At 42.5% G+C, this 16,736-nt stretch overlaps 1 protein-coding gene across 11 annotated transcripts in view; it reads right to left on the bottom strand.

The window, feature by feature from the left end:
- Nucleotides 1-14,904, bottom strand: part of RCAN3 (RCAN family member 3) — a 49,894-nt gene extending 34,990 nt beyond the window's left edge. For 9 of the 11 annotated variants that reach the window (XR_005355988.1, XR_005355989.1, XR_005355992.1 and 6 more), the window contains exons 1-2: nucleotides 14,048-14,187; nucleotides 6,799-7,050 (exon numbers count right to left, since the gene is read on the bottom strand). Coding sequence is in view for 5 of the 11 variants with exons in the window: in XM_038531584.1 (XP_038387512.1) it covers nucleotides 6,799-6,993 (195 nt within the window). In the remaining 6 variants the exon portion in view is untranslated. Of the gene's footprint in view, nucleotides 1-6,798; nucleotides 7,051-14,047; nucleotides 14,233-14,720 lie in introns of those variants that run through there. The other 2 variants (XM_038531583.1, XM_038531587.1) reach the window with 2 other exon arrangements.
- Nucleotides 14,905-16,736: the final 1,832 nt, after the last annotated feature.

Raw genomic sequence — 16,736 nt, forward strand, 5'->3', positions numbered from 1 at the left:
GTTTTCTTTCTATTAGTCTTCATCCTTTTTGCATGACCTAAAAATAGTCCTTTGTTTAAAAGCTTGGGATAGTGCCTTCACACTACATAAATAAGCAAATCTGGAAGTTATTCACCTGTGTTTTACCTAGACTCCTTGGGTGAGCAGCAGCCAAGGCAAGGGCACACAGGAAGCTTGTTTGGGGAAGTGACTGCATGGGATAGAGTGGAAACCGTGAAACACGGGAAGGACAGAAAGCCAGTTCCCCTTCTGTCCAGATTCTGTTATCGAGCTGGTCACCTCTGTGCCCAGCCAGGGGGTAATCTGGTTGGGAGCCCTGAGAAGGCAGTGAGAAGACCCTCAGAGCTGGCTTCAGTGCCAGAAGAAGGGGGGCTTATTCACTAGCTTTAGTCTCCCACTGGTCAAGGGTTGTTGCCCTGTGGGATGTTACTCCCTCACATTTCCCTTTCTGCACTGGCATCCATATGGCTGAGTAACTTCACTCAGGCAGCAGAGAAATGCTGGGATGAAATGCAAGTTATTTATGGTGTTGCAGAAGCCAGCTGTTGTGGGGTGATACCTACGCATAGCTGGGTGTTCTAGCAACAACTGATGTGAAGTGCGCCAAGATGATATGAAGTGGGGCAAAAAGAGGTTTCCAATATATACATATATGCATGTATATATAAAAGCATATTACAAAAAATGTTAAACTCAAGAAAAATTTTTTAAACGTTTTTTAACATTTTTATTGTGGTAAAACATACAAAACACAGAATTTGCTATTTTGACCATTTTTAAGTGTACAATTCAGTGGTATTATGTATATTCACACAGTTGTGAAACACCACTATCCATTCTCAGAACTTTTTCATCATCCCAAATTGAACCTATGTACCCATTAAACTATAACTCCCAATTCCCCACTCGCTCTGGCCCTGCCAGAGCCACCATTCTTCTTTCTGTCTCTATGAACCAGACTACCCTATCTCATTTAAGTGGAATCATACAAAACTTGTCCTCTTGTGTCTCTTATTTCACTTAGTATGTCTTTCAGGGGTCACACACATTATAGCATGTATCAGAGTTTCGCGCACTTTCAAAGCTGTAGAATAGTTCATTGTATGTATATACTGTATTTTGTTTATTCACTTATGCATCAATGGACGTTTGGATTGTTTCTACCTTTTGGCTATTGTGAGGGATGCTGCTATGAACACTGGTGCACAAATACCTGTTCAAGTCCCTAGTTTCAATTCTTTGTGTATATAACCAGATGCAGAATTGCTGGGTTGTATGGTAATTCTATGTTTGCTTTTTTGAGGAACTGCTACACTGTTTTTCACAGTAGCTGTACCATTTTAATTCTCACTAACAATGTTCAAAGGTTCCAATTTCTCCTCATCCTTGTCTATCCTTGCTCTCTTTTTTGTGACAGTTGTCATCCTAATGGGTGTAAGGTGGTATCTCACTGTGATTTTGAATTTCCCTAATGATTAGAGATAGTGAGCATCTTTTCATGTACTTATTGGCCATTTGTATATCTTCTTTAGGGAAATGTCAGTTCAAGTCCTTTGCCCTTTTTCAACTGAGTTGTTTGTTTTTTGTTGCGGAGTTTTAGAATTTCTTCATATATTCTGGATATTAATCCTTTATCAGATAATATGACTCGAAAATATTTCCTGCCATTCTACAGGTTACTCTTTCAGTGATGGTGTCCTTTGATGTACACATTTTAAATTCTGATAAAAATCCAACGTATTTTTCTATTGTTGCCTGTGCTTTGGGTGTCATATCCAAGAAATTACAGCCAAATCCAACGTCAAGAAGTTTTCCCTCTGTTTTCTTCTAAGGGTTTTATGGTTTTAACTCTGACATATAGGTCTTTGATCCATTTTGAATCAAATTTTGTATAAGGTAAGGGTCCAACTTCATTCTCTTGCTTGTGGATATCTAGTTTTCCCAGCACCTTTTGTTGAAAAGACTGTCCTGTCCACATTGAATGGTGTTGGCACCCTTGTTGAAAATCATTTGACCAGGGTTCATTCTGAGCTCTGTATTCTATTGCACTGGTCATTATGCCACTGGCTTTTAAAAAATTTTTATTGAGATATAATTGACATATAAGTACCACACTATTTTGATTACTCTAGTTCTGTATGAAGGGAACATATCTTAACATAATAAAGGCCATATATGACAAGCCTACAGCTAACATCACACTCAATGATGAAAAGCTGAAAGACTTTCCTCAAAGATCAGGAACAAGACAAAAATGCCCACACTAGGGGGATCCCTGGGTGGCTCAGCAGTTTAGCACCTGCCTTCGGCCCAGGGCATGATCTTGGAGTCCTGGGATCGAGTCCCGCATCAGGCTCCCTGTATGAAACCTGCTTCTCCCTCTGCCTGTGTCTCTGCCTGTCTCTCTCTCTCTGTCTCTCATGAATAAACAAATAAATAAAGTCTTTAAAAAAAAATGCCCACACTCACTATTTTTATTCAACATAGTATTGGAAGTCTTAGCCAGAGCATTTAGGCTAGAAAAAGAAATAAAAGGCATCCAAATTGGAAAAGAAGTAAAACTGTCACTATTTGCAGATGGCATGATATACATAGAAAACCCTGAAGACTGAAAGAAAAAACCTATTAAAACTAACACACACATTCAGTTAAGTTGCAGGATACAATATACAAAATTATCAATATCAAAATTTTGTCAATATACAAAATTATGTTGCATTCCTTATATTTATAACAAACTACCAGAAAGAGAAATTAAGAAAACAAGCCCATTTACACTTGCAATGAAAAGCAAAAAATATCTGGGAATAAATTTAACCAAACAGGTAAAAATCTTCTATATTGAAAACTACAAGACATTAATGAAAAAAATTGAAGAATTTGTAAAAAAAAAAAAACAAAAACAAACAAACAAAAAAAGGAAGTCAATGTTCATGGACTGGAAGAATCATTACTGTTAAAAATGTCCATACTACCCAAAGCAATCTATAAATTCAATGCAATCACTATTAGAAGTCCAATGGCATTTTTCAAAGAAACAGAAGAATCCTAAAATTTTTTTTTAAGATTTTATTTATTTATTCATGAGACACACACACACACACACACACACAGGCAGAGACACAGGCAGAGGGAGAAGCAGGCTCCATGCAGGGAGCCTGACATGGGACTCAATCCTGGGTCTCCAAGATCACGCCCTGGATTGGTGGCACTAAACCGCTGAGCCACCCAGGCTGCCCAAGAATCCGAAAATTTGTATAGAAATACAAAAATCCCTGAATAACCAGAGCAATGTTGAGAAAGAACAAAGCTGGAGGATCACACTCCCTGATTACAAACCATATTACAAAGGTACAGTAATTAAAACACAATGGTATTGGAATCAAAGACACAGATCAATGAAATGGAACAGAGAGCAGGGAAATAAACACACACATATTGGTTAATTAATTTCCATCCTAAGAGCCAAGAATATACAATGGGAAAAGGACACTCTCTTCAATAGATAGTGCTGGGAAAACTGGACAGCTGAACACAAAGAATGAAACTCAACCATTATCTTATACCATACACAAAAATTCACTCAAAATGGATTAAAGACTTGCATGTAAGACCTGAAACTATAAAAAATCCTAGAAGAAAAAAATAGATAAGCTCTTTGTTACAGGTCTTGGCAATGATTTTTTTAATCTGACACCAAAACCAAAAGGAATAAAAGCAAAAATGTGTGACCACATCAAATTAAAACCCTTCTGAACAGCAGAGGAAACAAAATGAAAAGACAACCTACCGAATAGGAGAAAATAGCTGCAAATCATATACCTGGTAAGGAGCTAATATCCAAAATATATAAAGAACTCAAACTCAATAGAAAAACCCATAAAAACAATCTGATTTGAAAAATGAGCAGGAGATTCGAATAGACATTTTTCCAGAGAAGACATACAAATGGCCAATAGGTAAATAAAAAGATGCTCAACATCATTAATCATCAGGGAAATGCAGATAAAATAAGATATCACCCTCACACCTATTAGAGTGGCTATTGTCAAAAAGAGAGGAGATAAGCATTGCCGAGGATGCAGAGAAAAGGGAACCCTTGTGCTTTACTGATGAGAATCTAAGTTGGTACACTCTTCAAAACAGTATGGAGGCTCCTCCAAAAAATCAAAAAGAGAACCACCATATGATCCAGTAATTCCACTTCTGGGTATTTATCCCAAGAAAACAAGAACACTCACTTGAAAAGATATCTGCACCCCACCCTGGTTTACTGTGGTATTATTTACAAGATCAAAGACATGGAAACAGTCTAAGTGTCCATCGATGGATGAATGGATAAAGAAAATGTGTGTGTGCATGTCATACATATACATACACACACACAATGGAATGTTATTCAGCCATTAAAAAAAAATGAAATCTTGCCATTTAGGACAACATGGATGGATCTCAAGGGCATTATGTTAAGTAAAATAAGGCAGACAAGAAAAGGCAATTACCATATGATCTCTTTTATACAGGGGATTTAAAATACAAAACAAAGGAACTCACAGAGAACAGGCTGGTGGTTGCCAGAGGCAGGCGGGGATTGGGATGGCAAAATGGGTGAAGGTGGCCAAAAGGTACAAACTTGAATTCATAAAATAAATATTCTGCAATTTCAGATATTACCATTAAGGCTTTTATATAAAATTTACCATGATTAAGAATTGTATAACATGAAGTCCACTGAATTGCTACTGGAATTTCTGCTGATGTGACTTCCAATTTAATTTAGGTTAGATATAATCTCAAATGGTCTTAAAAATTAAAACCAGTAAGAACTCACCACTTAGACAAGTTATAAAAAAAAACTTCCGAGGCTACACTTAAAAGAAAAAAAGAAGTTGGAACAGATAAGATTGTGAGGTTTTTTGGAAAGAATCCTTATGAATATAATTTTCAGATAAACTGGTAATACACGTGGTTTTTCATGGATCACAAACAACAAGGTTAATGTAATTATTATACGAAAATGTAGAGCTCTTAAAAATCTTGAGAAAACTAGGAAGGACGATTTCAAAATGTCTGCATCATGGCTGACCTTGAGAAAGAAAACAATGCTTGTAGGGATGCCTGGGTGGCTCAGTGGTTGAGCGTGCCTTTGGCTCAGGGTGTGATCCCGGAGTTCCCGGATCAAGTCCCACATCGGGCTTCCTGCATGGAGCCTGCTTCTCCCCCTACCTGTCTTTGCCTCTGTCTCTGTGTCTCTCGTGAATAAATAAATAAAAAATCTTAAAAAAACAAAACAAAACAAAATGCTTGTAAATGAAAACAAACCTGTAAGGTACAAAACTGGCGGCTGTCATCTCTCTCCCTTGCTCTACTTCCAGGGCTTCAGCATCTCCAGGCAGGTTTACTGCAGGAATGTCCTAACTGGCTCCCCACTTCTGACTCTCCTTCCACCTCCACCACTCTGCTCTTCAAATGTTGTCTGCTAACCTTCCTAATGTGCACTTCTGTTTGTCACTCCTTTGCCCCAAAAACTATTTCCCAGGGAAAGGCAAGCTCTTTGAACTTTGCAGGATTGCTCCACACTCACCTTCCCAGTTTGATCTTACTTTATTTTGGCTCTCACCTAGGCACCAAGCCACAAAAACCACCCCCTGAAGGGCCCACACTCTCCTGAGTCAGCTCATTGGCTCATTCTGTTCCCTCTGGCCAGAATTCTTTCCTTTCCCTGCTAAACTCCTACCTAGCTCACATGGCTCTTCTTCAATGCCATCTCCCTGTAAGACCTTTTACTCCAATGAGCTGTCATCCGGTCCTCGGACACCTCAATGTACTTTCCAGTGCCTAGTATTCCATCTTAGAGCAAGTTACTTATTATCTCCACGGAAGGACTGGAAACTGTCTGAGCCAGAAGCTATTTCAAGTCCTACTCTGTCCCCGGAAGCAAGTGGCATAGTGCATTACACACGGGAGGCACTCAAGTATGTAGCTGAGTCAAACTATATCAAGTTCTCTCCAAGAAAGTCACTAGAAGGTAAAGAGTTTGGGTGCACAGACAAAAAACTAAAGGGCTGGTAATAGTATGTCGAGAAAAAGTCTCAGCATGTGTGAAATCTCTACCAATGACAAGAATATTTTACTTTGGTACAATTAAGAGCCATAGGCTTTTGTGAGGTCATGATGGAAAAAAAAAAAAAAAAGCCACACACAAAACCTCTCTTTCCAGGTAAATAATGAATGAACTAAAGGAGAGAAGCCTTTAAAAAATAAACACGATTTTTCCCCAAACTGTAGAAAGTAATACAACAAAAGTTAACAATTCTTTTACAATGAGATTATAAATAGTTCTAATTATGTAATTAGCCTCAAAAAAAAAAAAAAGCCTACAATACTCTAGCTTATGTGAATTTACTAAGTCATAGGAAGCTAGGATTAAAAAACACTAGCTTTTCTTTAATCACAGGCTCCAAAAATGAATGAATGAATGAATCAGGACTTAATAGGGCCTGAATGAATACATGAATCAGGACTTAAGACCTGGTTCAGAGTTCACTATAAACCAGTTCTTCTCAAAATATTTGTGGGAAAGAACTGGTTTTGAAATACTTCCTATGTGTTGCAGATCAGTACACTCATAAAATACAATTAAAATGCTGCAGTAATGTCTACAGGGTGATGCATGCTTTTTTTACTTGTCATGGGCCAGTAGCGAACTTTGCAAATAGGTAGCAATAAGCTATTTCCCCACATCCACATACACTGAACCCGCTACCAAAGGCAGGGGAAGGTAGGATACATGCCTACCTTCTGCTCTTGCACCTCAAACACTGCTTCATGGACACTGCAAGCAAAAAGTGAGGTAGGCAGATCACTGAAATCCATCATCTCTTCCAAATCATCTTCATTTTCACCAAAAACCATCTCTTCTTCTTCTTCTTGGTCACTGCTACAGAGATCTGACTGGCTATCATTCCAAGATTTCATAGTGTCCCTCAGCATTATCCCCTAAAAGCAGGTCCTTTCCGTTTTTAAAGTTCTAAGGTGTCTACCAGGCATCTGGTGTTAAAAAAAGAAAACAGCATAAAGATAAGACTTTGAAGGCCAAATACTGTTTCAGTCAATTCTCAAGACAGCAATTCATCAATGGAAGCAATTTTATTCAGGAAAGTAAACCACAGAGTTTAAATCAATTCATTATAGTCCTCATAAATAAATTCTATATATTCTAATTTGGTTTGCTTAGCATATTTTATGTAATATATTTCACTAGCAATAATGTATTACCAAAAAAAAAAAAGGGCAAAAAGTTTTCTAGTGAAATTGGAAAAAAAGGCGGAGGGGGGGGCAATACAAAATGAGACATATGAATATGTACGCTCGTTTACAAGCAGTAGGAAGGAAAATGTGAACCAGAACTGCCTTCACATATTTGTTTTGGGTTTTAGGTCTACAACACTGAAACTGGCAGCAGAACAAAACCCACACTGATTCATTCACCATCTGCACCATAAAATATGGTCTGCAATAAGATGACTTTACCTTTCTCAACCAGTTTGTTCTTTTTGAGTATACTCCCAAAGAATTAAGTTTCACAGAACCAGAAGTTCTATATAAAGTAGGTCTTTGTTAATATTAGAAATATTTAGGATACCTGAGTGGCTCAGTTGGGTAAGCATCTGACTCTTGATTTCAGCTCAGGTCATGATCCCAGGGTGGTGAGATCGAGCCCCATGTCAGGCCCTGTGCTGGGTGTGGAGCCTGCTTAAGATTCTCTCTCTCTCTCTCTGCCCACCCACCCCACCCAAATACATAAATTAAACAAAAAAAAGGAAATATTTATAAAAGGCAAAATCTGACATAGACAAAGAGATGTCCTTTTTCTGAGCATTTAAAAATTAATAATTTTAGCCCCAACACATGGAGCTGATAGTGTTGTCTGTTAAATAATAATGGAACAAGAGATGCCTCGGTGGTTCAGCGGTTGAGCATCTGCCATTGGGTCAGGGCATGATCCAGGGGTCCCGGGATCGAGTCCCATATCGGGCTCCCTGTATGGAGTCTGCTTCTCCCTCTGTCTGTCTCTGCCTCTCTGTGTCTCTCATGAATAAATAAATAAAATCTTTAACAAAAAATGTAACAGAGTCTGTCTTATACTAACATTTTATGGGCATGCCTGTCTCCTCTGATGAACTGCATCCACACCCTCCAAACACAGTACCTTGAACATATTTCAAGATGCTGAAATGAAATTTAAGAAATACCAATCTGGCACAGAAAAATTAAGTGATCATGATTCTTAGAAAGCTTCATCTGTGATTTTCCACTTTATTTCAAAGAACACAATGCTTCAAAGATACTGCTTATATAGCATACGTCACAGATGTTAATGATAGGCTAAAAACATCCTTTTTTTAATTATTATTATTATCGGTATTCTACTACATCAATCAGGAAAGACTAATCCCAAAAAGTAAAATCCTTACTCATTTTGATAAACATTTTCTGAATGCCCATTGCATGCCAGGTATTATTAGGGACATTAAATGAGTAAGAAACAGTTCTTATCAAGGAGCCCCCACCAAAGCAAGAATTTCTTCTTCTCCACAGCACTAACCACTCCTAAATGACCTTGTTCCGTGAAGTAGCTCCTATACTTTTCAATTTCTCCTCCATCTGTTCCTTTCCCCACCCCCATCCACCCAATCTTAAAAAAAGAACACCTTTCTTCTACCTCTCTGCCCGCATCTCCTTCACCTTTCCTATCAATTCTCCAGAAAAAGTCACCTGTTCTGCTGTGTTCTGTTCCTCAACTGCAGTCACCAGAAAATTTAGTGCCACTGGACTCCTATCACTACTGTTCTCCTGAAACTGCTCTCACAGGTCCAGCTCTGCAGCACCAGACACTGCTGCCCACCCATTCATTCTGCAACCTCGGTGTGCCTCTGCCTTCCAGGTTTCTGGGTCTCCTTCCTGCTTCTCCTTCCTCACCACCTGTCTGTGTCACTGGCTCCTCTTCCTCCACCTACACTCTACAACTTTGTCTCTTTGAGGTTTCATCCCCTTCCTTCCTCTTCATCTCCCTCTTCTTGGGTTGTTTCATTCACACTTGTGCATTTAACCACTTAACCACCAGTGCTTCTCAGCTGTGTTTCCTGCTTACCCTGTGGTTCATACACACAAAATGAGGCTACGGATACAGCCTCTCATTTTCCACAATGAACTGTAAGCTGGGAAAGACGTCACCAGAGCAGAAGCAGAATTTTGGGCAATGAAGGTGAGGGGAAGAGTCTGGAGAAAGTACATGACCCCAAGAGATTCTGATCTGCCTCTAGGTCTTCCTGCCTACACACACTGAAAGTCACTAATCTGTATGATTCGTATGTCCAGACTTAACAACTCTCTCTCCTGAGTTCCAGATTTCTATTTTCAGCTTTCTATTACACATACCTACCTGGGTGGCCCACAGGTACCACCATTATTATAAACTTCATACCTCAAATTAGATTATTGTGCTGGAAGTCTCCAATCTAGAAAGGGACCTGGTTGGGGGGGGGGGTGGTGGTGGCAGTGGTGATGGTATCTCACTGGAGCTTTCATTGTAATCTCTTCAAGACCAAGTTGCCACTTTTGAGTTCATAGCTCTCAGAGCACTTTGTTCCCTTCTCTGTTATACACTTCTCTGATGACAAATCATGCCCAGCTACCAGACCACGAGTGCCTTTGAATCCTTAGTCCCTGGCACAGTTTCTGGCTCACAGTACATGCTTAATAGGTACTACTGAATGAAAGCAGATAGCACTGTGTTTACCCCACTGATATGCAGTGCAGACAAAGGAAAATTTAATTCCATGTGGGGTTAGAGACCATTTCCCCATGGATGTTATGGAGAGACTTAAGGATGAACAGAATTTCAGCAAAAAAAATGATGCAGTGCATTCCAGGCAAAGCCAACAGTTCATGGACAAAAGCAGGACAGATCAGTGTGCACAAAGATCTGATGTGGTCAGAGGGTACCGTATTGGGTGGGGTGGCACAAGACAAAGTTAGGTGGGCATGGGGCCAAGCTGCCTTGAAAGCCGATACAGAATCTTGATATAAAAACCAGTCAATATCAGCATGCCGCTGAAGGTTTTTAGGCAGGGAAACGATATAACCAACTCAATTTAACTTTCAATATCACTAAAAGTGGACTATCCTTTTACCTCTCAGAGGCATTAATATTTTTAATCTTGTCTCACTCCCAACACATTAAAAAGAGGTGAGAAAAATACTGTGCCTGGTATTTTGGAGGCTGGAAAGTTGGGGAGCTCTGAATGGCTAGATTTTAAAATATGAGAAAATCAAGCTATTTTTGGTAAGATTTTTTGTTTCAAGATCCTTCCTCCAACCCCTAAAAAGAAAAAAAAAAAAAAAATCAGAGCGCAGGAAACAATCCTTCACTTGCCTAAAAGAAAAAAATTCTTAGAATGTTACACCTTCATTTCCTGTTTTCTACCTTTACTTTGGGGTAAGTTTCTTTTGACATAATTTCTTTTTTTTTTTTTTTTTCATTTTTTTTTTTTTTTTTTCCATTTATTTATGATAGTCACACAGAGAGAGAGAGAGAGAGGCAGAGACACAGGCAGAGGGAGAAGCAGGCTCCATGCACCGGGAGCCTGACGTGGGATTTGATCCCGGGTCTCCAGGATCGCGCCCTGGGCCAAAGGCAGGCGCCAAACCGCTGCACCACCCAGGGATCCCTCTTTTGACATAATTTCAAACAGAAAAGTAAGAGTGGCACAAGGAATTCCCGTACACTCTTTACCCAGTGTTACCAATTAATTACATTTTTGCCCATTTTTTAAGTCATTCTATTTCTATGCATATACTTTTCCCCTGAACCATTGCAAGTAAGGTAAATGTGCGGTCTTTACCCAAATATTTCAGTGTGTAAGAACAAGATAATTTTCTTACATAATCTACAGAACAATTTTTAAAACCAGGAAACTTAACACTGATATGATATAATTCTGATACCTAAATAAGCATCTATATTCAAATTTTGTCAGTAACCCCAATAATGTCCTTATGGTTGTTTCCAGATTTTTTAGATTATTAAATAATTTGCCTTTGTCCCAAGAGATTTCAATAATCTTAATAGTACTGCTACATTTTCTTCACTTATATATCACTGTGTATTTGATACACTTTAAAAGAATGGATTTTAGGGTGCCTGGGTGGCTCATTCGTTAAGTGTCCAACTCTGGGATTTGGCTGGGGGCATGATCTCAGGATCATGAGATCGACTCCTGAACTGACCGACACTGTGCCTGGCGTGGAGCCTGCTTAACATTCTTTCCTTCCCTCTCTCTCTGCCCCATCTGCTCTTTCTCTGCCTCTCTAAAAAAGTAATAATAAAAATAATAATTTAAAAAATAAAACAATGGACTGATGAAATATCACAGCAACCACAAAGACTGTTTGAACAATCTTTAAGTATATCCCAGGAAGATTCAGGCTCCCTAATCAATTTCCTACATTTAAACTCTGACTCCCCTAGTACTCTATATTACGCAAATTATTTTGTTTCCCTTCCCCTCTCAATTATAAAATAGAATTACAAAATAATAACCCTTACCCAATAGGGATGTCAGAAAGATTAAATGCTAAGTGCTCAGAACAATGCTTTGCATATAGTTCTCAACAATTATTTTTACATAGGCACAATCTACGTCAATGCATTGTTGGGTTGAAGGGATGCCAGTAATAGCAGGACCATCCCTGGAACAGATATTAAGACAATAAAATGAGAAAAGTACCTAATCAAATAAGCTAATTCCAAGCAACCAAAAGGCTGCAAAAATAAAATGAACACTTTGTATAATTTCAAGAAAACTGTTCAGTGGCAGATGGACCAATGAAACCAGCTCAGAGCAACCACTGGCAGTAGTAATATGGCTCCAGGAAGAACACATTCAAAGATTTAAAAACAGACAGCTAGCTGAAAAAATGCCACAGTGTCTTTTTTTGTGGGCTTGGTGGAATTTTATGTTGTAATTCAGTGCACACAGTAATAGAGTAATATCTTTCAAAAGATGGTTCTCTTGCTGAAGGCAAGCCAGGACATTTTTTTTGGATATAGCTTAAGTCAACATCACCAACAATTTCATAATTTTCTGGCATCATAAATGCAGTTAGATTTGAACAGAAAGAGATGACCAAAATCAACGAATGGAAATGACAATCTTAGTACATCTGTAAAGAAAATATCTTACAAGGTGACTCTGCTGGTACTTAACAAGTAGCTGAGTTTTTTCAAGACAAAGGAAAAAAGTCACAAAACTACATTCTTTCTATGCTGTTGGTATCAGAATTGTTGCCAACTCTGCCCCAGTCCAACTATTAGGAGACCAAGCTGCTCCGAAGTTTACTAACCCATGGAAATACCGGTTTAACAGAAAGGGGTGACCCAGTATCTTCCAGCTTCTGTAAGCTAAGGTCTGTGCTAATCAGGGTTTAGCATCATCTCAGGGCAACTGTAGCTGTGGCTGGCTTCTGGCAAATTGTTTCTTCATGGAAACATCAAATGAGTGGCAAACTCCAAGCAGCCTGACCATCTGCTCTACTACCAGCCTTGTGACAAGAGTAATCCGTCAAGGCAAAACGTCAGGCACATATGTGTATTTGACTTTGCATTGTAAGTTTTTGATCAGGAAAAGGTAAATTCCTCCTCCTCCAGGATCTTTAAAAAAATGATTTTTCAAAATAGTATGCTTCTCAACTTGGTAAACTTTTAAAATACATTTATTATTTTTTGATGTATTCAAAACGCTACTGAACAATACTGGAAACAAACAAGTACTCCCTTTCCAGTGCTACATGTAGTGCCCTGCTAAATAACCCTGGCTTTTTATTTGTTCTCTCACATATAAAATAAAGACATACTCACAAATGTCGTTGAACTACTAAATTCCTTTTAAATACTTTAAAATGAGAATTTAGACTAAATTTCTTTTTTCAAAGAAACCCCCAGAATCATCAATGTGGGGGCTCTGAATAGCTATCAGGTAAGTCTCAACTTCTAGTCCCTCCTCATTTACCACTAACAGGTAGACTTTTACAGCTTTTTAGTAGCTGTGGCCAAAAAGAAAAAAAAATGCAAAACTAAAGCAAGTGAAAATTAGATTTTTGTATTTTTTATGTTTCAGTGACCTATGCCCTCTTTTCACAGATAATGTAGAATTGGTACTATTATAATTATTGAGCTTCAGTGCTCCACCAGGAATAGTGGTATTTCTTGGTGTGTGAGAGAGAACAGAAACAACAACAAAAATCAACTGTGGGAACAAATGAAAACAACAGGTTTTAAACACCTATTGAAGTAGCGATAATAAAGACTGATACTATTTGTTTTGCTGTATATAATGCATTTTCCCCTCACTATAACCTCTACATTCTATGGGGAAAGTGGAGATCCACCACCTGACCTTCTTCACCTTCTGTGGATTTTTTTTTTGGGGGGGGGGGCTAATTACCAAATGGTATTGCACTTTAGGGCTTGCTTCCCTTATATCCAGCCTAATGGGTTTCCAAATCACACTATTTTTCATGACGTTTTGCTTAAGTCTTTCAACCGACAAATCCTCTGGCACCATACAAAATGTGTTTTCATCTGTAACCTCTGATAGCCACATGTTTAAAAGCTTCACAAATGTTACAATTCAATAATGGGAAAAATCTTGTTTTCCCTAAAAGCACTAAAATCTCTTCCTACGCTAGGACAAAAAAAAAAAAAAGGTTTGCTGAGGCAATAAAATAGAAAGCTGATGGCGTGGCTAAAGCCGCACAGTCCTCAAGCCTTTCACTGTCCCCTCCCTCAAAAGTCCTTAACACCAACCTAAAATCCCCGCCAAAAAAGTATACACATTTGTGCGATGCCCAAAAACCTATACCGAGTCTCCATGTTGTATTGTTATAATTAACTGAACTGAACCGGAGCTAATGAAACAGCCTGAGATTACTTCGGATCCTATGCAATCACAGCTACAACAATTAAGTCCGTTGCTTCCCTTACCAGCGCATCAGAGTCTTCCACGAAATGCAGAGAATTCCATGAAAAGTGCAAACAGACGTGGTGTGCTTGGTAATTTTCAATACAGGGGCGGAGAGGATTTCTGGCTTTGGGCACCACGCTAAAACATCCCCAGTTTGCAACAGAATCCCGGGTCTGACCCGCTGCCGGCCCTGGACTCCTAATCCCTGAAGGAGAGGATCGGATTTTGCACGGGAGGCTGCAGCGAAGCCGCCGCACACAGCAGAGCAGGCGGACGGCGGACAAGCCTCGCGAAGTTGGCGAGTCAAGCGGGGGCAGCCATGCCGCCCGCGGTCGGGGCGGGGCGGGGCTCGGGCTCGGACTCGGACTCGGGGCCGCCCGGGCCCACCGACCGAGCGGGCCGGGCCTGCGGGCGACTCCAGGAGTCCGACTGTTGCTGGCGGGCGGGAGCGGACAATTTCCCGGTTCTGCTTCCCAAGGCACCGCCCCGGAGCTGCCCGAGGGGACGCGGCGCGCCCCCGGGGCCGGACCCCGACGCGCAGCATCCCCAGGGTCTCGGGCACCCGCGGGCCGGGTCTCCCTCGCTCCCTCCCTCCCTCCCCGACCTTCCTCGCCCCCCGCCCCCCGCCCCAGGCGGCTGCACACCCCGCGGGGACCAGCCGCGCGCCGGCCCCACCCTGCCAAGCGGACTCACCTGCGCGCTCGGCCGCCGCAGGAGGGAGGGAAGGCGGCAGGGGCGAAGCCCGGCCGGCCCGACCCGCGACGCGGGAGCCCGGGGCCGCGGGGGCCTGGGGACACAGCACAGCCCGCGCCGCTCCGGCCGCCCGCAGCCTCCCCGCCACGCCCTCGACGCTCGCGGGAGCCGCAGCCTCGCCGTGGGGGCGCCAGCGGCGTCAGGGCCCCGCGCGGTCCGCGTCGCGCGCGCGTGCGCGTGCCCCCCCGCCCCCCCTCCCCCTCCCCCTCCCCCTCCTCCTCCCCCGGCGGAGCGCGCGCGCGCGGCGCAGGCGCAGGCGCCCCGAGGTCGGCGGCCGGCGGGGGCGCGCCAGGGCAGGAAGCGGCCCCGCCCCTCGCGCGCGCGGGCTTGGGGGCGGGGCGGGGTCCGGCGGCGCGCGCACGCGCACTCGGCGGTGCCCCGGGGGGTTTGCGGCTGGGTTTGCCGGTTCCCGCGCGGTGGGGGCGCCGGGGGCGCTGGGGGCGCCGGGGCTGCTGCGCTGCGGCGGCGCCTTGGGTTCCCGACGGCGGCACCTCTGGCGCCCTTTTCGGCTCCCACGGGAAGAGTTTGTCTCCTTCCCGCCCTAGCTCCGTGTGTGGGCCACGCGGGCAGTCAGAGGGAGTATTAGGGACGTGGACTGAGCGCCAGGTACGGTGGACGGCGCGCCGCGTGCCTGGCGAGCTTTACCTCGGGCCACCTCGCGGGGACCGGAGAACCGGATCCTATTAGCCGAGGAGAGGCGGCCAGAAGGGAGCTGAGCTGTAGGTAGCCTGGGGGTGCAGCTGCGCATCCCGGTGTCCTCCCCGCCGCCTCCCCCCCCCCCCCCCCCGTACATAGTAACATTATGTGCAATGCTAATAATATGTACGTTTTTAGCGTTTTGTTTTTCATTTGCAAAATCCTTCTCACGCACAGTCTTGCTTGGTGCTCTCAGAAGCCCCGGGGAGGCACTGGGACATAATTATGCTTATTTTACAAACAGAGCAAGCACCTAGGCTGTTCAATGAGTTGTCCAGAGTTACAATGGTAGGCCGAGGGCTTTCTCTGGCAGAAAGCATTATTATATTTTCTTTTATGCGTTAAAAAAAAGATTTTATACATTTATTCACAGAGACACAGGCAGAGACATAGGCAGAGGGAGAAGTGGGCGCCCCCCACCGTGAGCCCTACGCAGGGCTCGATCCTAACCGCCCCCCCATCCTGACCTGAGTCAAAGGCAGACACTCAACCACTGAGCCACCTGGGTGCCCCTATATCCTATATATTTTTTTTTCTTTTTTTTACAAGGCATCTAAGCCAAGCTTGGAAGTGACCCTGTGTCTCTTACCTTAGTTCATGGAGAGGGAAACAGAGGCAGAGACCAGGAAAGGAATTTGTCTTAAGGGTGTGCAACTGGAAGAAAATCAGTTCTGAGCACCCACCCCTAGTCCCCTCAGGGGCAATCAAAGCAAATTGAAGGTCAAAAATCAAGGAGGCTGTGTTGTCAGGCACACAACACCCTGGGGCATGGGAAGGAAGAAGGATCAGAGTGTCTGGAATACATCTAATGATTGTTAGATTTACCCTGAGGAAGCAGGGTTGGATTCTGATCCCAATCACACCAAAACTGAGCCTGCACCAGTAGGGAGATCACCCCTCCTGCTCCCAGCTCATTGCTTCTGTTGTTTCTGCTGCTTCCAACCCTGCTGCCTGCCCCCCCCCCCCACTTTGACCTAATCAAGTTCTTCCCTTTTATTCATTTAATGAAATTTTACTGAGAGCCACTTTTTCATCAGAGTCACCTTAAGAACTGCAATAATTTTTCCTCTCTGGATGCCTCACCCTAGAAACTTGGTCAAAAAATTGAGTTTTTAGGCATTCTGTACTGCTAAGTAAGGATCCATGATGCCTGTTAACACTGAAATGGTTCTGAGAAGCCCTAATGTAAAAAGACCATGTAGCTCTGTGTAACCGTGAGTTCTCCTTGAGGTATTAGGCTGGGCCCTGGGCTGCTAGGGG

This window comes from Canis lupus, chromosome 2, assembly GCF_011100685.1.
Source record: "Canis lupus familiaris isolate Mischka breed German Shepherd chromosome 2, alternate assembly UU_Cfam_GSD_1.0, whole genome shotgun sequence".
Lineage (NCBI taxonomy): Eukaryota > Metazoa > Chordata > Mammalia > Carnivora > Canidae > Canis > Canis lupus.